At 47.3% G+C, this 23,874-nt stretch overlaps 1 protein-coding gene and 1 pseudogene across 9 annotated transcripts in view; one reads left to right on the top strand and one right to left on the bottom strand.

The window, feature by feature from the left end:
* Positions 1-399: 399 nt before the first annotated feature.
* The window catches only part of STAU2 (staufen double-stranded RNA binding protein 2), a 281,072-nt gene continuing 257,597 nt past the window's right edge, over positions 400-23,874 (bottom strand). For all 9 annotated transcript variants that reach the window (XM_055125674.1, XM_055125671.1, XM_055125672.1 and 6 more), the window contains 2 exons: positions 2,651-2,739; positions 400-1,542 (listed from right to left, as the gene is read on the bottom strand). In XM_055125674.1, coding sequence (XP_054981649.1) covers positions 1,449-1,542; positions 2,651-2,739 — 183 coding nt within the window. In that variant the 3' untranslated portion in view covers positions 400-1,448. The remainder of the gene's footprint in view (positions 1,543-2,650; positions 2,740-23,874) is intronic.
* LOC101543088 (U4/U6.U5 tri-snRNP-associated protein 1-like) lies at positions 8,748-11,988 on the top strand (annotated as a pseudogene).

The raw sequence follows: 23,874 nt of genomic DNA, 5'->3' as shown, positions 1-23,874 counted from the left end.
CGTGTGAGTCAGCCAGATCATGATTTGCAGTGGTTTGGCTTGTGAAATCTTACATAATTCTATTCCTATTGTCGCGTTGGGCCGAGCAGTTAGATCATATAGTGTTTTCTCATTGCACAATGTTTGCCAATCAATACGGAGAAAGCCTGAACAATGAGATGACGTGGGCAGGTCAGGAACTCAGCTCCTGGTCCCGTCACCCTCGAGGCCACTCTGCAGATTCACAGATACAGCCTGTTGTCACGACGTGGCACCCGAGCCTTCCCTAATGCCCCTGCTACGCAGGATGACAAGGCCGGTTGGCGGTGGCCTTGGGGACGAGTTTCAATAAGGTGACATTTAAGAGAGCGATCGATCGAGGGAATGAAAGAACAACGACAACATTTCACACAGAAACCATTTTTTTTTTTTTTTTTTTTTACTGCGTTTGCTACACACTGGATTCCAACATGCTGGTCCAGAGTGTGGCTGGCGACAAGCTGGTAAGACTCTGACAGCTCCTCTGACAGTTTTCCCCTTTCTCACCATGTACATGATTTCTTTTGCTTCTAACTCACTGTTCCCAGGCCAGAGGCAGTTATTGGAAACCCTCTTGATGCACAGTGAGTGGCTACAACACACGAATGGGGGTGAATGTGACATCCACAACAGAACGTGGAATCCAGAGAAATGGTTCAGGGAGGCAAGACGCCTCCTACACGGGCAGTGATACGATGGCACTCAAAACCCACAAGTGCTTTTCTTCTTCTATTTTTTTTTTTTTTAAATTCCTGGAATATACTGAAACTAGTTGCGCCTGACATTATTTCTTATTTCCATCAAATACCTGATCTGATTTCAACCATGTTTGTTTGGATATGTCTCTTGAGTAGCGCATCTTGAAGTTATTCATACTGATATATGATGAAGATTACAAATATCTGCATAAAAAGAGAAACTGTGACTCTATATGAAGACAACGACCATCACATTCCACAGCACATCTTGGTTAATTTTTTTTTGAATCATCAAGCATTATTTAAAACAAGAGGAAGGGGAAAGAGAAAGAGAGAGGAAGGAGAAGAGAACCAAACACAAGTGCCACGAGGAAACAATCATAACAACAGAACCAAACCCAAGTTCTCTATTAATCATTGAAAAATTTTAACTCTGTTTCTAACACTTTTCATTAATTGTTATTTTAAGCTCCAGTAGCAGGATCAGATTTCGGCTGCCTCTGGGCACATGAGTTATGATCTGATCTCAAGTTCCAAGGGAAAAGCTCAGAGTTTTATTTTCCCCCAGTTGAATAAACAGTCCTATGTATATTATCTCTTGTGTTAGAATAGTGTTGTCTTCACATAAGACTCAAATAATGGTATTAGTCATTCATTTCCTTGAACACAGACACCCTCATGCGTGCTGACAGGTTTATAAGGATGCGGTGGCAGCTGGGGTTCTGGGAGCTGCTAGATGACCGGCTTTGATTTCTTGCAGTCCTGAGCGATGGGGCCCGGGTGTGCCTGCTTAGTGTCGGCGTTCTCTCCCAGGTGCGGGGCTTGTCTGGAAGATTAATACATTGACAAGAGCTGAAGGTCCAGGGTTGCACATCTTCAGACATGTTTATTAGCAGATGGCACACAGGATTCAAAGGTCACCACCAAAGTGACATTTTAAAGTGAAACAACAATATTTATGTTCAGATAGTCTACTGATGAGATCATGTGGAAATGGTTTTGATTAAATTAGCTTATAAATGGTTGCCAGTCTATAGACGACTTAACATGCTATGTCTATTTGTGAAATGTCCGCATTTCTCACACTCTCACCTTCTAAATATTGCTGACCAAGAGCTTTTTTTTGGGGGGGTGGGTTGTCTATTTATTTAAGTGTAAGATTAGTTAAATATCGGGGGTACTTTCTAGGCTATCGACTTTTTAATTGTAAAAAGTTCCCCATGCAGATTGTGAAGACCTGTTCTTATCTGTTGTAAAAGAGTTTCGAATCTACTATGAAGATCCATGCTTGGAATACACAATTGCTTTGGATTTCAGGATAAAGTGAATCTTGGGAGACACCTCCCATCCCAGGCTCTGAGATAAGACCTTAGACTCGGATCTTATGAAAACAAAACCTGTGAGCTGGATTTCAGAAATAATGATTTTAGCTGTTTTTCACCTTTGTATCCCTTGGAGCGCACTTTGGGCTAATCTGTGCCTGTGTTTCATGTAACAGTGTACAAAAGAAAATGCAGCCAGGGGAAAGAGAGCCTGCCCCTCCACCACTATGTCCCCAGGTTCACAGACATGTGAGTGAAGAGTTTTATCTCAGAAAATGGCTTGGCTAGAGAATACTCAACAGCACAGAGTGAAAAACAATCTTTTGTTAACATTTCAAGTCTCTCTAGTCCACAAAGCACACACATTTCCAATAAAGGCCTGGAAATTCCCAAGGAACATCAGAAAGTAGCTAAAACATGCACAGACATATGGGGGAAAAAAGAAGATAACTATACGCATTAGTTCTCATTTATTCAGTTAATTGTATAATGAATGGTTTTGTAAGCGGTAGCTATTTTTGTCTTGATTTTCTTAAACCCTACAATCTGAATCTTATTTCTGGGACATTTACAACATCTTCCTTGGAAGAATATGACAGAAAATGTACTCACTTTTCAAGAGAACCCTTTTCAATATTCATTGCGCCTTCCATTGGATCCAGTCCTTGTTCAGAAAATTGTTTCAAGGCACTTAAAGCTGCCTGAAAGTGAACACAAACACACAAACAGGAGAGCCATTCGTTGACTTCAGTGTCATAAACAGGTAATTGTAATAGTAGAAAAAAAGCTGAGATACATAACAAAGACTATAATTTTCTTTTTTAGTGTGTGTGTGGGGGGAGCAGAGGGGTCTCAAATAGTGCTCAGGATTCCCCAGGGGTCCTCCCATTGATTCTCAGTCAACTGTTCAGTGAGTCAAGACCAGGGCCCTGTGATGTGCAGGGTTCAGGGATTTCTGGGGTCACTCCAGTAGCCTCCAGGGCTGTCCAGTGGTACTCAGGGGATTAGGGGGTGCTGAGGAATCAAACCAAAGTTAGCCACTTGCAAGGTGGGTACTATCTCCCCACTGGCAAAGACAATCTTTTCCTCTAGTCTAAATAAAGACTTTGGAGTGGGGTGGGGCAGGCATCTTTGAGCCAAATGACGTTTGAAAAGCTGTACTATCATGAGTTCAGGTAGATAGCACGAGTCCTTCATTTTTCAGTGTCTGAGAGGTGGGGGGCATGCGGGGGTGGGAGCTCCACCGGTCTCAGGCCTTAGCCCTTTTTCATGCTTTGTGAAACCACACGTGTTATCTGCAAATGGGGTATCTCAGACTTGGACAATAACTTTGCATCCTCCTGTGCCGGAAACTAAAGCGTCTCTTTCCAGTGGGAGCATAAAGGCGCGATTCCAGTCCCTGACACAGCACCTCCGGCAGATGCAAGCGGGTCCGGGGGGAGCGTGTGGAGGGCTGGGGAAGCTGAGGCTGGGCAGAGGAGCTGATAGGCCGCTGCTGCGTGGGATGCTGAAGGCTGTTGACAGGCCGGTGGAGCCTGGTTGGATAGCTGGGAGGCACCAAAAATGCACCGCTGATAAGATCTACATAACTTGTTGACACTCCCGTGCACGTTCCAAACTGTTTTTTCTTAAAATAAGAATTTATTCTCCTCCCCGCCGCCCCTCACCCCACCCCCACATTCTCGCTCCCCTTACAAGGGCTTTTGTGCAGTCTAGGAGAGGTGTGAGCAGCCAGGGTTGGGGGTCGAATCTCAGACGTGCCCCCCCCCCCCGGGTCACACACAGGTCGCCTGGATCTTCTCAATGGCCTTTGGAAAGGAGGGAATTCTTGCAGTGTCCCCAGCTTCTATCTGCATATGCCCCTTCTGGGGACCTGATATATCATGCTTGATCTCTTTCACATTTTCTTTTTCTTTCAAGTTTTTGCTCTTTCTGTTGCTGTTGTTTTGGGGGCCATATCCAAGGGACGCTCTGGGGGGGCGGCTAGTCTCTGGTCCTTACAGTTAAAGAAAGCATTCTGTAATTTATTTTGTGATTTTGAAGTTCAAAGTAATAGACTTTTTTTTTTTTTTTAAAGAAGTAGTTTCCAGAGACAGTAGATCCGAGTTCCTATGGACCCTCCCCCTTCCCTACATAGCTGCTTAGGAACATCTTGCATTACTTACATTTGCAGCAACTGATCAGTCAATATCAATCTATTGTCAGTAAGGTTCATAGTTCCTTTTAGATTTTCCTTTCTAAAAATTTCTTTTGTTTTCCAATTACTCTGGCACTACTAGGGATAGCATTCAGGCCTTATACATGCCAGGCAAACATGACAGTGAGCTGCATCCCAGCCCTCGTATTCACCCTCAGTGCTGCGCCTTCTCTAAGATCTGAGAAGGCACCCACCACTACAGTATCTACAGGATCATACAGGGTCATTCATTTCTCTGACCTAAAATTTCCTTGTATCCACCTGTTCATTCCCCTCCCCTCCGTCCGCCCCCCCACCCACTCTCTAGTCCAAACCCAGCAGCCCTGAGCTTTTGGCAGTCTCTGTGGTATTGCCTTTCCAGGAAGTCTCAGAGTTGGAACCACATAATATATAATCTTTCCGAGAATCTTCTTTCTCGGAGCCACGGATAGGTTCCCTCAAGTCATTTCATGACTTGAAAGCTCATCTATTTTCCTGATTGCGAAAACTCTATGGTATAAATGTCCCACCCTCCCCAGTCACCGATGGTGGGACAATTAGTTCACGTCCCAATTTCTGGTGATCATGAATAAGCTGTTAAGACACATCCTTGGGAAGACTTTTGTATAGTTAACATAGTGTTGTCAGTTTTTTCCTCTCCTTCATGCTTGGTCTTGCTTTTGACTTTCAGTATCAGCTGAAAGTATCAACACCTCCTTCTCTTTTCCTTTAGACCCCTCTTGCCTTTTGGCTCTTTGATTGGTCTCTTGAGTTCATCAGGGCTAATCTGGATGCCCTCCACGTGTGTGCAGGCCTGGCCTAGGCAGGGAGGAGGTCCTGCATAGGCTCTTTTCTCTCTGTTATCTGGAGTGGGTTGTGGTGAGAGGTTGGCACTCGCCTCGGTTGAGTTAAGAACAGTGTTGCTGGATGCGTAGAATTCTGTTCCTGCACCCTCCCCGTCACAATTAATTTGTTGATACTAAACCCCGCTGCCTCTCAATGTGCCATATTTTGGAACCAGGATAACAGATGCAGTTAATCAAGATGAAGTCATACTGGGGTTGGGTGGGTCCCTCAAATAAACAAATGTCCCTGTAAAAATGTGGGAAATGTAGACACAGGAGAGACACAGAAGAGAACACCATGTGAAGAGGAAGGCAGAAGATGATGGGGTGCCTCTGAAGCCAAGGAATACCACAGCACAGCAAACCCTAGAAACTAGAAAAGTGCAGTAAGTCTTTCAGTCCGTGAAAGGAATCAATCCTGCCAGCACCTTGATCTTGAACCTTAAGTCTCCAAAAAACATGAGAAATACATTACTTGATTAAAGTACCCGTTTGTGGTACTTTGTTACAGCAACCCTAAGAAGCCATTAGAGGTGCATCATAATTCAACTCTTCGTTAAATATAGCAAAATTTCGATCTCTCTCTTTAATGCTTTTTTCATTTTTTTTTGAGGTGCTGGGAATTAAGCCCATTTTGATAGTTTTTCATTGTTAAAATTTTTTTTACACTCTGGTTGAGCGTGGTAGTTTGGGAATATTATATGCATGAAATCCTATCATTGACAATATTGTAAATCATGGTGCTTTAAACTAAAAAATGATAAAATAACATTCAATAACTAAAATCAGCACTGTAGAACTGTAGCACTGTCATCCCATTGCTCACTGATTTGCTCGAGTGGGCACCAGTAACATCTCCATTGTGAGACTTGTTGTTACTGTTTTTGGCATATCGAATACACCACGGGGAGCTTGCCAGGCTCTGCCGTGTGGGTGGGATACTCTGGGTAGCTTGCCAGGCTCTTCGAGAGGGAAAGAGGAATCGAACCCAGGTTGGCTGCGTGCAAGGCAAACGCCCTACCCACTGTGCTACTAAAATCATCATTTACAGAAAAATCACAACATAGAGAAAAACAAACTAAAAATATTTGTGGTCCTACCCACAATTTTCCACTTGGTGTATTTCTTCCCATATCTTTTCTATCCCATTCCCATAGCCATACACTTATTTATTTTATTTGGGGGAAATCATTGGGCTATACGTGGCAGTGCTTTGGGTGACTGGCTGCATGTAAGCAAGTGACTTAACCCCTAAGCTAATTTTTCAGCCTCTTCTCGCCACACCTAGGCCCCATCCCAGCATTGTTCTATAACCTGCTCTTTTCACTGTCAGGAGCCTTGTTCCCGAGCACACCTTTCTGTAACTGTCCGTTTATAATCAGGACTTACAATAGACACCGAGTCCTTTTTTGTTTGTTTTGTTTTGTTCGTGGTGCTGGGAATTGAACCCAGTACATGTAAAGCAGGTGCTCTCGTCCAGGATCACAGTCCTGGTCCCCCAGTTCTGATTTTCAGGCTATTAAGACTGTGCGACGTGTCTGAATTATTGTCTTTGTGAATCGCCCCAACCATTTCCCTATGGAGAACCAGCACAGGAGTTAAGGCCCTTGCGTGTGGCTGGGCCTAGTTCAATCCCTGGCACCTGCATAATGTCCCCCCATGTAGTACGTTGGGAGTGATCCTCAAGCCAACCCGAGCACAACCAAGGTGTGGCCCTAACTCCCTAATAATAATAATAACAATAATAATAATAATAATAAACAATTTATTGACAATAATCCCTAGGCCGAATATTTGTGCCAAGGATGACACACATTTATGAAGACATCTAATCCGTTTTCTGCCTGCCTTCAGGTAGGGAGGGACCTGCAGCAATCTGAGGAGTACCAGCTTTTCAGGGTATCTGCTAAGTCACCCTAGGAACCACTGCGAGAGGGGGGGGTCCTGTGAATGAACCTGTTCTGTCATTGAATGATCACACCTTATTTTTAACATGTCCAACCTAATCACCTGCCTTATTCATGAGTCTTAGTTATAAGTACAGTGTGATTTCTTCCCAGCATTAAATCCACAGTGTCCTGAAAGACCCAGATTGGGACAAGTCTCTTCCCCTCCAAAGAAATGCAAGGAGGGACTTGACTACCACCAAGAGACAGGCTTCTAAGTTCCTTCCCGGGTGGCAATGCTGAGGTGGCTGGGCAGAGTTCCCAGGTGACTTAAGCGGAGAAGAGTCCCAGAGGCGGGTACATTCCTGTGGGCTCGTGCCATAAACCCGAGCTCTGAGTATTGCCTCGCCTATGCGTGTGTGGAGCGAGGAGTCAGGCCCACTCACAGCCGGGCCCTGCGGACCAGCCCCGGCTGACCTTTCTAGACGGCCCGACTTCAGGAAACGGGCTAGTGGACGCAAAGGTCTTAGTAAGTCAACAATTTTCAACAAATGCACAACAATTTTGCTTCAGTCCATTAGCCTATAAATAACTGAAAAAAAAAAACCTTGTTTTTTTTAAAGAAAGAACCAAAGAACAATTTTCTTCCTTGTGGACTATTGCATAAGGTGAGTCAGTGCCCAGAGTGCTGCCTTCTGATATCGATGGAGCTGACTCTAAGAACTCTAGGGCTATTTGGGTCTGTTCTGACAGGGTGAAAACAACCATCCTGAAAATTCTTTTTAATCTTCAAACGTCCCTTTTAGAGGAACTGGAGATAATACAGCGGTTGGGGTGCTTGCCCGCCCAGCATGCATCAAGCACTGCTCGATATAGTTCTAGAGGACTCTAGCACCAAGGGGTGGCCCAGGTATTCCCAATATCACGGAATCTTGAGGATCCTTGCTCTGATTCCCACAACCTGCTTGGCTGGGAATTGCTGATGGTCTTCCTAGACATCCTAAGCACCTCCTGGGAGTATTCCTCTCCCGAATCATTTTAGGTTCCTTGTAGCCCACTTTCATTAGTTGCTTTTTGTTGTAGTCCCCCACTGGCACTGCTCCCAAGCCCATCTGGGTGATGCTACCCAGGGATTCTCCTTGGGACGAAAGAGCTACAGAGAGATGCTGCCTCAGAGGCAAAAGACAGTGCCCAAAGGGGCACTGTCTCCCCATCATTTGTCATCATTTCTCCTCTATTATGAGCAGTCTGGCTTGGCTTGGGTCTATTCCTCTTCTTCGCTGGGAGTTTATGTTTCATTCCCTGCCTCCCTTTTGTTTCACCCCTTGCAGTGCTTCCATGGCTCACTGACTCCCCAGGGATACTCACAATGCCTCCCGCCTATGTTAAACTTCTCCTTTGCGCTACACTTCCCCTGCGTTGTTTCCCAGTCTATCACTGTTCCCCACACTCTCCAGCGGTTCCTCTCCCCTATATCAAGTCTAGTAAATCTGGAATAAAGGTTGTTGACTATTGTTTGGCAATCGGTCTGCAACCCATCCTCCACCTATCAGCCCAGGATCATCGATTGGCCCTCAATGCAGCAGGGATCCTCATCGCGCTGGTACAGTGACTCAGACAGCTTTTTGAATATTTAGTTCTTGTTTTGCCTGAATACCTAATTTGCTTTCACCAAGCAGAATCTGATTAACCTGCTTCTTCCCTGCAAAAAAGACAGACACCTATGAGATACAGCCCAGGTCTCAAGGAACAGGTTTTAGCTCTTGCAACATCACCTGGAGGACCTTATCTACATGCCAGGCATGTCCTCCGTGCACTGTCAAAATGACTGTTATCACCTGGAGAATGTCCTACAAGAAGGAATGGCCATGCGCTCTTTCACTCGGTGCCATCTACGGATTTTCCGAATTCTTGCGCGCCTGCTTCCCTCCCAAGGTATGCTGAGGACTTCCCAATAGCATCCCCTTATCTACCTGATGAGATCATTCAGCCCACATGAGATTGATAAAGCGGAATATAATTGCTTATAAATATGAGAACACTTCTTTCTAATTCATAAAAGGGAACAGAGAAGATTTATCTTCTCTGTAAACAGTAAGCGCTACCACTTGGAGAGCATCGTGCGGCCCAAGTCACGGGACCTGGCCCTTTCCCTGCATGATCTCATCAGGTAGAGGATGTTACCACATCCTTGCACGGTAACTTCCCACCTGTCCGGAATTTGGGAACGTACTTGAGGTAACACAGCTTGTAAGTGGATTAGCAGAGATTTGTGAGCACGTCACTGTATTTCTGGCCAAGTGAATGAACACTGTTCACATCCCAGGTGCCACATCTCAGCAAAGCTCCTTTTGAAAGCATTCTTTCCAAATCAGTTTCAAATGCCTCTTCCACACCTGTCCTGTTAATTACTTCCCACAGGAATGACTTGAGGTACACTCAGAAAACGATGTCCATTTTTCTAGAGAAGGGATTTATCAGGGGTGGGGATCACACCGGTTCCGGCCTCCAGCCACCCACTATGACTGAGTTGAATTCTGAGGTTCAACTCAGCAGTTCTGTTACACTTGCAGTTCATAGTGGGGAAGGTGCCCCATCAACCCAGTCCACCATTTGTTGCACACAGTCAACCCAAGTTGAATCCTGACACCACATATGATCCCTTGACCAGTGCTAGGAATGATCCCCGAGCTCAGAGCAAAGAGTCTGGTGAAGGGTGTGGCCCCAAAGCTTTGAAGGGTGTAGCTCAAAAACCCAAAACGAAATAAGACAAACAAAGAAGCTTGCAGTTTGGGTTGAAGCTCAATGAGCCGGGACTGAAGCGCATGAGTATAGCGGTGAAGGCCTTTGCTTTGAACAAGGCCCACCTGAGTTGGATCCCTGGCACCCCGTGTGGTCCCCCGAGCTTGGTCAGGAGTGATCCCAGAGCGCAGGGCAAGGAGTAAGCTTTGAGCACAGTCAGGTGTGCCCACCCCATCCCCAAAAGAAAAAAGAAAAGAAGCGAGCATTGTTTGATCACTGATTATCCCGTTGTCGGAGCTCAGCGGCGGTGGGGATCGTGCCACCGTGGGGTTGTCCAAAACACAAACACTGGAGTAGGACTCCAGTGGACTTGTCGCTGTGGCGAGCGACGGCACAGAATTCCAGAGGGCGGGCCTAGCACAGGAGGTGACCTTGAGGCCCGCAGCGGTGTGCACTGGCCGGCGCGCAGCCAGTTGGGGCCCCGGGGGCGCCGCGCGAAGCCAGAGAGGTGAGGTGACGGCCACGAGGCCGCTGTCGGCGCCAAGACCAGCCCCGGAGATGCCTCGTCCCTTAGCATCGAGGAGACCAACCCACGGGGGCCAAGCTGGAGCTGACACAGGGGTCCATGCCCTGAAGGCACCAGGAGGCGCTGCCAACCCATCAAGCCCATGGCCCTGCGCTGTGGGGGAAGCTGGCGGGGGACAAAGAGAAGTGCCTGCTGAACCAGAGGCTGGCTGAGCACGACCCCTGGCTGGACCACACGGCGTCCTGGACAGCGCCTCGCGAGCAGCTGCAGAAGGATGTGGCGGAGATGCGGCCTGAGCCGCTGGAGGCGCGGGAGCAGGGGTTGGGGGCGGCACCACCCTGGTGCAGGCGCAGTTCGAGCAACAGGGGCAGGACCCGCCCAGCCTCCCCGTGGGGCACGGAGCACGCCATCGACTCCTTCAGAGAAGGGGAGACACGGACCCTCACGCTCGAGGATGGAGACGAGCTGCTGAACGTGAACCTGGCGGACAAGGAGCGCACCGAGAAGAACGTGGAGCTGCAGAAGAAGCGGCCCGACTCCCCGCCCTCCCCCGAGGACCAGAGTGTGGACCCCCGGCCCAAGAAAGCCCCACTATCTGCTGACCAAGTATAACGACTGCCTCCGAGTACCTCACGCCTGAGGAGTTGGTCCCCTTCAGAAAGACCATAAGTGGAGGGTGAAGAAGAGTCATTAAGAAGGAGGAGGAGGCACTTGTGCGCGCTGATCACTTGCTGCCTCTTGGGGACCAGATGCAGGGCGGGGACTTCGGCTCCATGGGCCACTGAGTGCCTGAGTCCAGCAAGGACCCCAAGGGGAAAGAGGAGAAGGAGCCCGCGGCTCAGCTCCCACAGTCCGACGACATGCGGGTGGAGAACACGGACCTCAGCGATGAGGAGAATGCTGGGGTGCCGCCACCTGCATCCCCTGCAGCCGGACGACGAGGAGGAGTTGGGGTGCAGAAGCAGCTGGAGACAGGGTGCCAACTGCAGGACAGAGGCGGGAAGGTGGTGGAGGTCGTGAGGCAGCTGGAGGCCCACCAGCACAGCTGGGAGGAAAAGGCAAAGGAGACCCCGAGAGGACAGGCGCCTGTCGTGTTCAACGCCACCTCGCTGGGCGACACCTCCAACTGCGGGCTGGCTGGCAACCACCGTGAGGAGCAGGATGCGCGCCTGGACTTGGCGCAGCTCGAACTTGGGGAGGAGACCCTGGCGGGAGCACCGTGCACCTGGACAAGAAGAAGCAGCAGTCGGGCATCTCCGTGTCCACCGCCATCCTGGACGAGGAGCCCATCGTGAACCGCGGGCTAGCAGCCGCCCTGCTCCTGTGGCAGAACAAAGCACTGCTGGAGACATCGGTGCAGAAGGGGGCCCGGGGGAAGGTCCCAAACAAGTTCCTGCCATCTGCCATGCACTGCATTGAGGGCAAGATGGCCATCGACGAGTACAGCCTATGGGAGGAGTGCCAGGACTTCAAGGAGAAGGACAGCTACAAGCCCGACGTGACACTCCAGTACGTGGCGGATGCAGATGGAAGCTCAACCCCGAGGAAGCTTTCCGGCAGCTGTCCCGCCGCTTCCACGGGAAGGGCTCAGGCAAGATGAAGACAGAGCGATGCATGAAGAAGCTGGGCGAGGAGGCACTCCTGAAGAAGATGAGCTCCAGCCACATGCCCCTCGGCCAGTGGCTCTGCTGCAGGGGAAGCAAAAGGCCCAGCAGACACCCTGCATCATGCTCAGCGGCCAGAGCACGAGCGACAACACCATCATCAGCAAGTGAAACCCTCTCCCCACTGCATATGAAATAAAGCATCTTTGTACTAAAAAAACAGTTACTCCTAATCATTGGGTGGCTCAGAATGAGTGGACAATCACCCACGGGGTAAGTGGGTCCTCTGCTGATTGGCTTTCGGGGGAGACGAGTCTGGCTTCTTCACCTTTCTAGGTTCTGAGGATTCAGTTTCTCACCTTCCAGAGCATGACTCGGGCTCTGGCTGGCCCGTGGGATGGAGTGAGATCCGGCAGCGAGAGGAGGACGGGCTTTGCAAAGATGGAAGGCGCAGAGAAAGCGGATGAAGAGTGGATTGTGATTTATAGCGAGCAATAAGTGGGAGCTGCGGCGCCAAGCAGCCAGGGCCGATGCCTCCCCTCACAGGTACTGAGGCTGCTCTCCACAGCGGCTTCCTCCCCCACTTGTCCTAGCCTCCCTGGAGGAGTCGGGGCGTCCCTCCCACCCACACCTTCAATGTATCACCCCCTGCTGTGAAGAAACCCTTCACAGATGAGAATGTTCCCTGGACCCACATGGGTGTGCTTCACTGTCAGTGTCCACAACTGAGTGGGTGCTGTGGCAGCGGCCCCCAAACAGCCACATGCAATTCAGCAAACCCCAGTCATGACTGGTAACTTGCCCAAGAGCAGTCCATGATGGGGTGATCTTATGAACAAGTATTAAAACTAGTCCACAATCGACACGGAGAGTACCATGCTAAGTGAAATGAATCAGAAAAAGAGGGACAGACATAGAAGGACTGCACTCATTTGTGGAATATAAAATATCATATGAGACTGACACCCAAGGACAGTAGACACATGGGTCAGGAACATTGCTCCATAGTTGAAAGCCTGCCTCATGAGCTGGGGGAGAAAGCAGATGGAATAGAGAAGGGATCACTGAGTCAGTGATGGTTGGAGGGATTGTTTGGGATGAAAGATGTGTGCTGAAAGTAGATAAAGGACCAAACATGATAACCTTTCAGTATCTATATTGCAAACCATAATGCCCAAAAGTAGAGAGAGAGCATGGGAAAATTGTCTGCCATGGAGGCAGGGGGAGGGCTGGAAAAGAGGTATATACTAAGAACATTGGAGAATGTACACTGGTGGAGGGATGGGTGTTTGATCATTGTATGACTGAAACTCAAACACGAAGGCTTATAACTGTATCTCACGATGATACAATAATTTAAAAACATGATTGATTAAAAAAAAAAAGTAGTCCACAAAATGTGTTTTCCTATGCTGCTCCCCCGCCACAATCTGGATCCAGAAGATGGAGGAAATCAACCAAATCCCCACGTTTCAATAACTTGTACTGGATCTAGTGTTCCGGCTCAGAGGCCAGTTGCTTTTAAAAAAATTAAGATCATGTTATGAAGAGGCTGAGTAATACCAAAGGGCACTTTGTCTAGAGTAGGGAAAAATCAGATAAACTTCACTTGATGAGACTTTATTGAAGTCTGATTAAGAAGCAAGTTCTCTACTGGCAATGGCTGAGCCGGGTAAAGGAATAACAAGATACTGCTATTGCAATTGTCCCTTTCAGCCAGGCAATTTGCTGGGTGATAGATGTAAACTAATCTTGGGGAGTCGTGGGAAGGAGGTAAATCTAAGTTCCTTAATGAGGAACATCCTGAATAGAGCTTAAACCCAAGATGTGTAACCTCCCACACACTGTGGATTGGAGAATTTTAGAGATACACTAACATAAGTACCCAGAACCCTCCATGCAACTTTGGCCATAAACAACAGACAACGAAGTGATTTTGTTTCTAAGCTCCAAAAAATATTTTCCTACACAATCAAAACAAACTCACTCAGTATTTGCATGTTACCACAGCCTACCAACTAGTCTTATTCAGCTGGATGACAATTTACATCTTCAGATATTTGAAGTGAAAAGATTCAAGTTAGTAGATAGTACACTTAATTTAATGTAGTTTTGTAAGTTTTGGGGGGGCAGTTTGGGGCTATTTTCAGTTGTGTGCAGGGGCTATTCCTGGCTCTATGCTCAGGGATTGACCCAGGGTTGGCTGCAATGCAAGGCAAAACACCTTTACTCTGCCCTACCCTCTCCAGCCCCATATAGCGTTGTTTTAAAGGAGAGAGAGGGAAATAAAAAACCCGAGTATTTTAATAAAGTGGGTTTAAATTTTGTATTCCTGTTTTTGGGCTCATTTCTCATATCCATGTATTTGTGTGTGTGTGTGCATCCCTTAGAGGAGAGCATCTGCATAGATCACTGTATCACTGTATCACTGTCATCCTGTTGCTCATCGATTTGTTCGAGGGGCACCAGTAATGTCTCTCATTTAGAGACTTATTGTTACTGTTTTTGCAATAGCACAGTGGTTGGGCGTTCGCCTTTCACGCGGCTAACACGAGTTCGATTCCTCCGCCCCTCTTGGAGAGCCCAGCAAGCTATCGAGAATATCGAGCCTGCGTGGCAGAGCCTGGCAAGCTACCCGTGCGTACTGGATATGGATTGGATCTGCATAGATACACAGAAATAGTTTTATCCCTCAAAGATTTTGCAACTGTTTTGTGAATAAAGCCCTATAGGCTCAGAACAGATGTCACTACTATTTCATGTGAAAAATACAAAGATGTGCACATGGAAGTGTGCGATGATGTGTGTGTTGTGTTGTTTGGCGGCTCTCAGGGTGGTTCTCTCTCGTGCATGCTACTCGCATTCGGTACTCTTGAGCCACTGTGTATGGACCGGATTGGGATGGCTCCTCCTTCGTGCTCTGCTTCTGTGTGAGCCACTGTGCTCTCTTCTGTCTGTCTCTCTATCTCTGTCTCTGTCTCTGTAGTCTCTCCTCTGGTCTCTTCCAACCTCTCTCTTGTCTCTGCTTCTGTGTCTTCTCTCTCCACTTCTGTGTCTTCTCCTGTATCTTCTGTCTTGCCTCTGTGTCTTCTCTCCACTTCTGTCTCTTCTCCTTGCTTCTGTCTTACCACTGCCTTTTTGTCTTGCCTCCCTCTACTTCTCTTACAGTCTTAGTTTATATAGCAATCACATAGGGTGGTGACACAAAGGTGGGTTGAACATTAACAAATCAACAAAGAAGGGTAAGACCATTTCTCCAGGAGATTAACAAAATCTCATCTAAGGAGATTACTCCAGATTACTAGGAGATCTGCTCAAGGGTGGGATCCAAACAAAGATGCGTCTCTTTCTTCTTTCCTCGGCTAGTAATCCACTTAATTAGTTGTAGTAAATCTACTTATAATATTTCTAGCAATGTCATTCTGTATGAGCACAGTAAGAGATATATCAAATTTAAAGTTTGGTTCTTCCTGAGGACATTCACTATATATTCCAGACCACAGTCCTCAGGCCAGGTTAGTCTTCCTAATCCCAGCAGGGTCCTAGTCTCATCATTACTTTTGGATCATGACAGCATTTGTCTATGACCATGCTCTCAACTTATAGTTGAGTATTGTGGTGCTTTGGCATGGCCCATTTCGATGTCAGGGTAGCTCATAGCTTGCCCTGGGTCCATTCTGTCCCTCATCGGGACCCTGCTTTTGGGGTGCTAGGAACTAAGGGCAACTGAGTTGGGAAAGCAGATGCCCAGAAGTAAAGATTATTGAAGTCCATCAGCTCCCAAGTTACAAAGCATAATATTAACTGTCTTTCTGTGTCCATACAGAAAGGACATTGCTTTAAGGTAAACTAAGTTCTCTGTGGCAAGGCTAAAAGGACAAACCCAATGTTATCCTACAATTTCATATGTTGCTTATATCGTGCATAGTTTTGGCAATGCCAGAAACACAACGTCAAGAAGAAACTTTCCCTGACTCTTTGTTGGTCTTGCTCTGTGAGTGCAAGGTGTGTGTGTGTGTGTGTGTGTGTGTGTGTGTGTGTGTGTATACATGCATGTGTGTGTTTGGTGGTTCACCAAGTGGAGGGGAAATCTTTCCAGCCTTTTCTGTCATTTCTGGCTCTAGAGCCCAAGCTTTGATCCTACACCTTCCTGACACCCCATTTGTCATTTCTGACTTTGCTCTTGTCAATGAGCAATTAGCAAAGTGTGTTGAAACCAGTATCTATTCTTCCTGCTTCCTTCTTTAGGGCTTAAATAGCTGGTCCTGGCAACGTGGCAGCATTAAAGTCACACTCTGAGCAATAACAACGGTCTTCGTTAGAAAAATGTGACTTTTAAGTGCTCCCCTTTACAACACCAATTCTTTTCAAACTTTAAACACAAAGTCCAATGAATCCTTTATTCCCCCCCCCCCCCACTCCCCTACCCCCACTTCATTTTCCCCATCAATTTCCTACCCTGAATCCCAGGAACAGACTGTTCCCACTAAAGTCAATGGTAACCATACAGGTCCAAAGGTGGCTTGCATTTTTAAAGTACGTGTTCTAGATTGGTTTTGTTTTGCTTTCCCCCTTAAAATGCTTGCTCATGTGAACTCTTCCTGAGAGTAGAGCTAACTACTAGATTCGTTTCAGAATGCACACAGTGCTCCTGCGGGCAGCTCATTAAGTCAGTCTGCTTGGAGGGGAAAATGATAGGCTTCAAATGCAAACATCTCCATTTGCAGCCCAGGACACTCTTAACTTCTCAACCAGACAATCTCAGAGTCGGGCTGCATTAAATCATTTACATGACTGAAAATCTAGGATGGCCTTCTGCAAACTTAGAGGGATATTGCTCCAAGAATGCAGAAATTTAATGTTTCCAAATTATCGTTTTCTGGCTTTGTGAGGGCTTTACGTGCCAGATCTCTCTGTATATAAAATTAGAGAAACCCAAAAAGGAACCTTGCATTTCTGAATTTGATCAGGGTATGATAAGATCCTTAGTCTATCCCATTTCATTTTCTGTTTGTTTGTTTGGGGGCCACATCCTGCAGTGCTTGGGAGCTACTCCCAGCTTTGTGCTTGGGGTCATTCCCAGAAATGCTCGGGGGACAACGTGTGCCAGGGATCACCCCAGCAGGAGCTCTGGCCACTCAGCTCTCCCATCCAGTTCTATTTACATTTCAGTATTTACATTTCAGACTAATCAGTGATAAGACTTTTAAGAATAAAATGAAGAAAGGATTATACTGAGCTTTAGTTAAAACTTTTGCTATCTTAGTCGTCTTCTTCTCCTCTTCTTCTTCCTCTCTCCACCCCTTTATGCCTCTTCCCTTCCCTTTATTTCTCTTCCCTTCCCATCCTTTCTTCCCATCCATCCATTTATGCATCCATCCATCCATCCATTCAACCTCTCTCCCTTCCTCCTTCCCTTCCCCCTCCCTCCCTCCCTCCCTCCCTCCCTCCCTCCCTTCCTTCCTTCCTTCCTTCCTTCCTTCCTTCCTTCCTTCCTTCCTTCCTTCCTTCCTTCCTTCCTTCCTTCCTTCCTTCCTTCCTGTTTTTGGGCCACAACTTTTGGTGCTCAAGGATTATTCCTTGCTCTGTGTTCAGGGGAATTATGTGCAGTTCCAGGGATCAAATTGGGGCAGCACCTTACTGTACTATCTCTCCAGCCCCTCCTGTTTGTTTTCTAACAATTTCATTAGAACTTGCATTTTCCATTTATACCTGTATAATCCTACCAGTTTGGTAATTTCTGTAGAACAACTTTTATACAACGGCTTACTGTTAACAAAAATGTCAGCCTGTAACTAGCAGTGATATTACTCTTGTTAAGAAAAATAAGTGTGTGTGTGTGTTTGTGTGTGTGTGTGTGTTGGGGGAGGTCAGGAAGACATTAAGATCATAGACATACAATACAAAGAAAGAATAGGAATGTGAACTCCAGAATTTGGAGAATTCATACAAAATCGGGCACTTAGCAATTCCCTTAGCCATTGCCTTTATTTTTGCATTCAGGCACAGGTAAAGGGGAATGCATGCAACTGCCAGCTTTGACAATAACACAGAGTAGGGCTTAGAGCAGGATTAATGTTTTCAGTGTGGTTAGAACAAACTTGAACTGTGGAATCCATGCTGCCAAATTATCCTTCATCCCAGGCTCTTTCTGTTTTACTAAACTCATTGCTTATCTAAAGTCATGTTTTGTCCTTTATTTATTTTGACTTAACAAAAAAGATCCTTTAATAATGGCATTTACCCAAATATGGTTTGAGGCACAGAAACTAGCAGTGTCACTCTCTGTGCTTGGCAGGAGGATAACATCCCCCAAGGTGTCTGTGTCCTAATCCCCAGAACCTGAATATATTCCCTCATTCAGCAAATGTGACTTAGCAGAGATGATTGGGATATGAATGTGGAGGTGGAGAGATTATCCTGGATTATCCATGTAGGTCCTATCTAATCATGAACCTAAAATCAATCTTTTCTGGCTTGGTTGGAGAAAAAGATACAGTTGCAAGGAAATGGTCAAGAAACGGCAATACTGGGGGCAGGAGCAATAGCACAGTGAGTAGGGCATTTGCCTTGCACACAGCTGACCCAGGTTCGATTCCCAGCATCCCATATGGTCCCTCAGAACCACGAGGAGTAATTCGTGAGTGCAGAGCCAGGAGTAACCCTGTGCCTCACTGGATGTGACCCAAAAAGAAAAAAAAATCAATCATTTTGGCCTGGAGTGGTAACACAGCGGGTAGGGTGTTTGCCTTGCACACAGCTGACCCAGGTTCAATTCTAAGCATCCCATATGGTCCCCTGAGCACCCCCAGGAGTAATTCCTGAGTGCAGAGCCAGGAGTAACCCCTGTGCATCACTGGGTGTGACCCAAAAGAAAAAAAAAACCTGCAATATTATCATGTGGGAGATTTTGTTTTGCCTGGGGCTCACAACTGGTGGCAGGGGGCTGTCTCAGGCTCTGTGCTCAGACTGTCGATCTTGGTAGTGCCTGGGGGACCCGAAGTTGCAAGAATCATACCCAGAACCTGACGGTGTGCTCAGCCCTTGGGGCTCTCCTGGGTGTGATGTTTTGGGTTCTGAGATGAAGGAGGAGTGACACAAGCCAAGGAATATAGATGGGCTCTAGAAGTGAGAATGCAAGGATACCAATTTGCCCCCACTAGGCCCCGAAAGAAAGTACTGAAACCTTAATTTTGGCCCAGTGATGCCCTAGTCTGACTTCTACAGAAACCTAAAATCAGTGTTGTGTTAAGTTACTAAGTCTATTAATTTGTTACAGCAGCAAGAAAAAGACCACACGCACTTTATATTTCCTGGATCAAAAATAATCATAGCACTTGGAACCTATTTGGTCTCAATGAGAAAATGTCAGCTGGGGGTTGAAGCCATGGTATAGCAGATAGGACTTTTGCCTTGCATGTAGCCAATCCATCTGTAAATTGGAGATTACAACACCTACTAAATTGGATTATTTGAGGATTCATTTCTGGACCCTAGTAGTGTTCGATGAATGAGGGCTATAATTACATATCTTTCTTTTTCCAAACCAACACCCAGTCATAAAATTCTTTATAATCACTACCACCATGTTATTATGTCCAGTTTCGAATATATATGTGTGCGTATGTGTGTGTTGTGTGTATAATATGGGCAGAGGGAGGGAATTGGACCACACCACCAGGTAGTGTTCAGGAGCTCAAGATTTTGTGCTCAAGGATCACTTCCCAGAAGTGCTCAGGGAACAATATGTGGTACCTGGGATCAACCTGGGGTCAGCTAGATACAAGGCAAGCACCATGATCCCTGTACTATTTCTTCGTTCCCAGATTTCTATATATTCTAATTCATTTTCCCCAGCACATTACTCACCCATCTCTTTTCCTAACTTTATCATTCTATCTCCCCCTTAACACAACAATTACCCCTAACCTCAGAATAACATTCTCTACCAGTGGCTTCACATTGCTTGTCCTTCTTCAACGGGCTCAATCCTACCTCGAAATCTCATTTACATGGTTCTCTCACAGCAGGTTTCCAGAGTGTGATGGCCAAACCAGCAAGCCCCGTGAGCAGGCCAGGCCCCGGCTGCTAGTGTCATCAGCACAAAGCAGAGAGCCACAGCTGGCTGGCCTGAAGCCCCTCCCACCACTGCCTGCTGTTCTCAGGGCCCCATTTGGGATTTCTTGATTCTTTGTTACTCCCCTCCATAGGCAATGTGTGAAGCATTCCCACTGAACATGGGCATCTGTCAAGTCAGGAATTCTGGATGGGTTTATGTGGTGTCTGAGAGGGTCAGAGAAACCTCACCTGACAGTGATTTCATAACGTTTGCTGCACTGAGTGTCTTCTTGGAGTGTCAGGGGTAATTAGTGGCATTCCTGAACTCCAAGGCTGGGAATGAAGGTCAAGCAATATAACCTATAGAATTATTTCATTCTGAGCCTTCGGTTCAGAATTTGAAACTGCGGTCTAGGTGGTAAGGCAGGGAGCTTAATTAGTAGAAATCTAAGTCCCACCCCACACACACCCTGTGGCATTTGTGATCATCGAGTAAGCGGACTGCAACAGGGTGGAGAACAGAATGATTTTTTTTTACCTCTATCCAAGTGCTCCTTAGCCTCTCACTGATTCTGATTTTATCTACCTGTGTTTTGAGAACATTCTATACATACATTTTACCCTTAAAATAATTACTACAAATATTCACAAAAATACTGAACTCTCACACACCTCTCACCTAGGTCAAGTCTTGCCTCCTGGATGACCATGTGTTTCCTATAGCATGCCCCATCGAGTGCCAGATAAAAATACATGCCTATGTCACACCTAACACAATTGCCAACATACTGTTTATATCACCTTAATACTTAGATCATGTTAAAATTTCCCTAAGGGGCTAGAGAGAGTACAGCGGGTAGGGTACTTTCTGCACAGGGTCAACCATGACTGGGTCCCCAGCATCCCAAATGGTCCTCCAAGCACCACCAGGTGTTATTCTGAGTGCAGAGCTCGGAGTAACCCCTGAGCATCACAGTGGGTCCCCAAAGCCAAAATAAAATAAAAATTCCCTGATACTTAGAAAGTTTCAAAAAATGCCTTTCAAAGTTGGTTTTCCAATCTATTTCCCAATAGCTCATAGGCTGCATTAGATGGATACTTTAAAACCTGGAAATCTTATGATAGACAAAACAATGACCTTCCAAAGATGTTCAGGTCCTAAGTCCTAGGACCTGTCACTGGTATTTTATGTGGCAAAGGGAGTTTGCCGATGGGATTAGGTTAAGGACCTTGAGATGAAATGATTAGACTGGATTATCTACCACCTGAATCTTTCAAATTCCTGAGAGAACCTTTCCCAGCTCTGGTCAGGCAGAGAGACACCGTGTGGGGGAAAGTGAGGCACTGCTGGCTTTCCAGATGGAAGAAGGGGCCATGAACTGTGGACTGTGGCGCTGACAGACACGGGACAAAGTTTAGAAACAAATTCTCCGCCAGCACCTCCAGAAATAAAGGCAGGAAGGAAGACACTTCCAAGTTAGCCCAGTGAGAACTGGATGTGACTTCTGACGACAGAGCTGCCAGGTAAAGCCACCTTTGTTTCTTGGTGGCCCGGCAGCCACGGAAGATGAATAAAGATCTTTGGACAGGGGAATGAATGCCACGCAGAAAAGTCAACAACCGACACCGAGTTCTAGGTTCCTGTTGACCCCTGATGAATCACTGAGGGCCGAGCGAGATGCCTGAGAGAGGGGGGCTGAGACCTGAGGAGAAAAGGGGCCGAAGCTATTAATGGCCCTTCAGTTCCTACCTGTTTTCTCCGGGCCCCATCATGCAAGAACAGAAGCGTTCTTCACCCTTCTCCCAGTGGGCTAGTGACACGAAGATCTGGTCACTCTTGGCCTAAATGCTCCAAGTAGCTGCCTTCTCCCTCTAGGGGACCAGGTATCACCCCTGTTCACTCACTAGCTCCCGGCTAGCCTCCTGCCTCTGTTTCCAGCAGGACAAGCCCTCCCACCCCAACCCTCTGGCCATTTCTTTTCCTGTCTGACTGCTCATGTGCTCATCAGCCTTCAGCCCTCCTCAGGCTCCAGGAAGACTTCCCCTGGTCTCTCACACCACAAGTGTTCCCCTGCCCACACCCTGCCCCCCTCCACAACACATCATCTAAGCTGGTTCGTTTTCTTCATAATATGGTGTCAATCCATCATGAATTTGTGGAGCTGCCCTGACCACAGAGCACCACCATTCAGCAAATACTGATAGAGAACCAGGCGCCGTGCTAGGCACCCGAAAGACAACCAAAAAGATACACAATGCTGGTGCCATTGTGGTGTGGGCATCTGCCTTCCACATTCAATCCCCACTACCCAGCAACAATTCTTGTTGGCCAAGAATTGCCAGTGAGCCCCCCACCCCCTCACCCCCGCCTTACGCCAAGGCTACCTGAACTCTTCATGGAATCCCTTCCTCCATGGACTGTCTTTCGGCAAGGAGACAGGCCACCAAGCAGCAACTATTTGATCAGATGACTGTGGTAAGGAAAGCGCACACACCCACAGCCCCCACAGGGTACTCCAGTTTCCCTGGAGAGGCAGGATGTGGAGCGGCACTTGAGGGGCACAGAGTATTTTCAGAGGTAATAAGGAAGTCGGGTACACTCGCACGGGCTTTGCAAGTCACTGCATGGAAAAGATATGCCCCTCACCCTTGAGCGGAGCCGAAGGGGTAGAAGCCACAGACAAAGAGGTCTGGTCACAGGTCAGAAAGGAAGGGGTGTGTGTGTGTGTGTGTGTGTGTGTGTGTGTGTGTGTGTGTGTGTGTGTGTGTGTGTGTGTGTGTGTGTGTGTATGCACACTGCCTGCTACCCGGGATCAGCGTGATTTGCTGGGGAAGCCGAGTTTTCCTTGTTAGAAGCTCTGATGGAAGCTTCCTACAAGTGGTGGAGCGGTGAGAGGGCAGCTAGGATAGAGAAGTCCACTAGGAAGCCCACTATGACAGTAATGGCTGGAAATGATCGCTCTGGACAAGAACTGAGTGCTGAAAGGAGGGAAAGGGGTAAACACGATAACCTCTCAGTGTCTGTATTGCAAACCATAAAGCCCAAAAGGGAAGATAAAGAGAATGAGAGAGTGAACAAGAGAGAGAGGGAGAGGAAGGAGGAAGGGGGGAGAGAGACAGAAAGAGAGAGAGAAAGAGAGAGAGAGAGAGAAGAGGAGGAGAGGAGGTTGGAGCGATAGCACAGCGGGTAGAGCATTTGCCTTACATGTGGCCGACCCAGGTTCTTCGATCCCTGGCATCCCATATGGTCCCCCAAGCACCACCAGGAGTAATTTCTGAGTGCAGAGCCATGAGTAACCCTGAGCATCACTGTGTGTGACCCAAAAAAGTCAGTAAGTGACCCTATAAAGGGGGAAAAAACAGATACTCCGACCAAAGTTGACTCTGAGCCCCAAATACTACTTCAGTTCTCGGGACATGTTCTCTGGAGGAGTTGGCTATTGGGACCTGCCAGCTGTCCACCGATGCCCACATCAAGCACCATCTCTAGTCTGCATTCCATTCAGAGGAAGGCTGCAAAGGGGTGAAGGCAAGGGACTGGCAGCCCAACTAGCCTGGCACCCCGATTAACTCTGCCTCTCACCAGTCATCTGACCTCAGACGAGTAAAGTTCTCAACCATTAAATGATACAGTATCTTGTGCTGATGACACTCCCTTCTTCTAAGAACTTGAAATTCCTCACTCATTTTCATCTTCACCGTCACTCCACACACCTCACATCCTCCCTGAAAGAGGGAGCGTGGAGACAGATGAAGAAATAGATGCAGAGCCTCTTGGCCTGGCCATTGACATCTGCAGCACTCTTCCGTTGACACGCCGTCCCCATCCTCCGCGAGAGGAGGAACCAGAGGGGGCTCCAGAAATAACATGAGGCAGGCCAAAGCACGCAGCCCGAGGAGAGGGGGAGGCAGCCCGGGCGCAGGCTTGAGAATCACATCTCCCTCTTTGATCCACCCACTGGCTTCCTCATCGGCTCATCTGAGCTGGGCTTCCGTGGA

The sequence above is a fragment of the Sorex araneus genome, chromosome 2, assembly GCF_027595985.1.
Source record: "Sorex araneus isolate mSorAra2 chromosome 2, mSorAra2.pri, whole genome shotgun sequence".
In the NCBI taxonomy this organism is placed as follows: Eukaryota; Metazoa; Chordata; class Mammalia; order Eulipotyphla; family Soricidae; genus Sorex; species Sorex araneus.
This window is presented reverse-complemented; position numbering and strand designations above follow the sequence as displayed.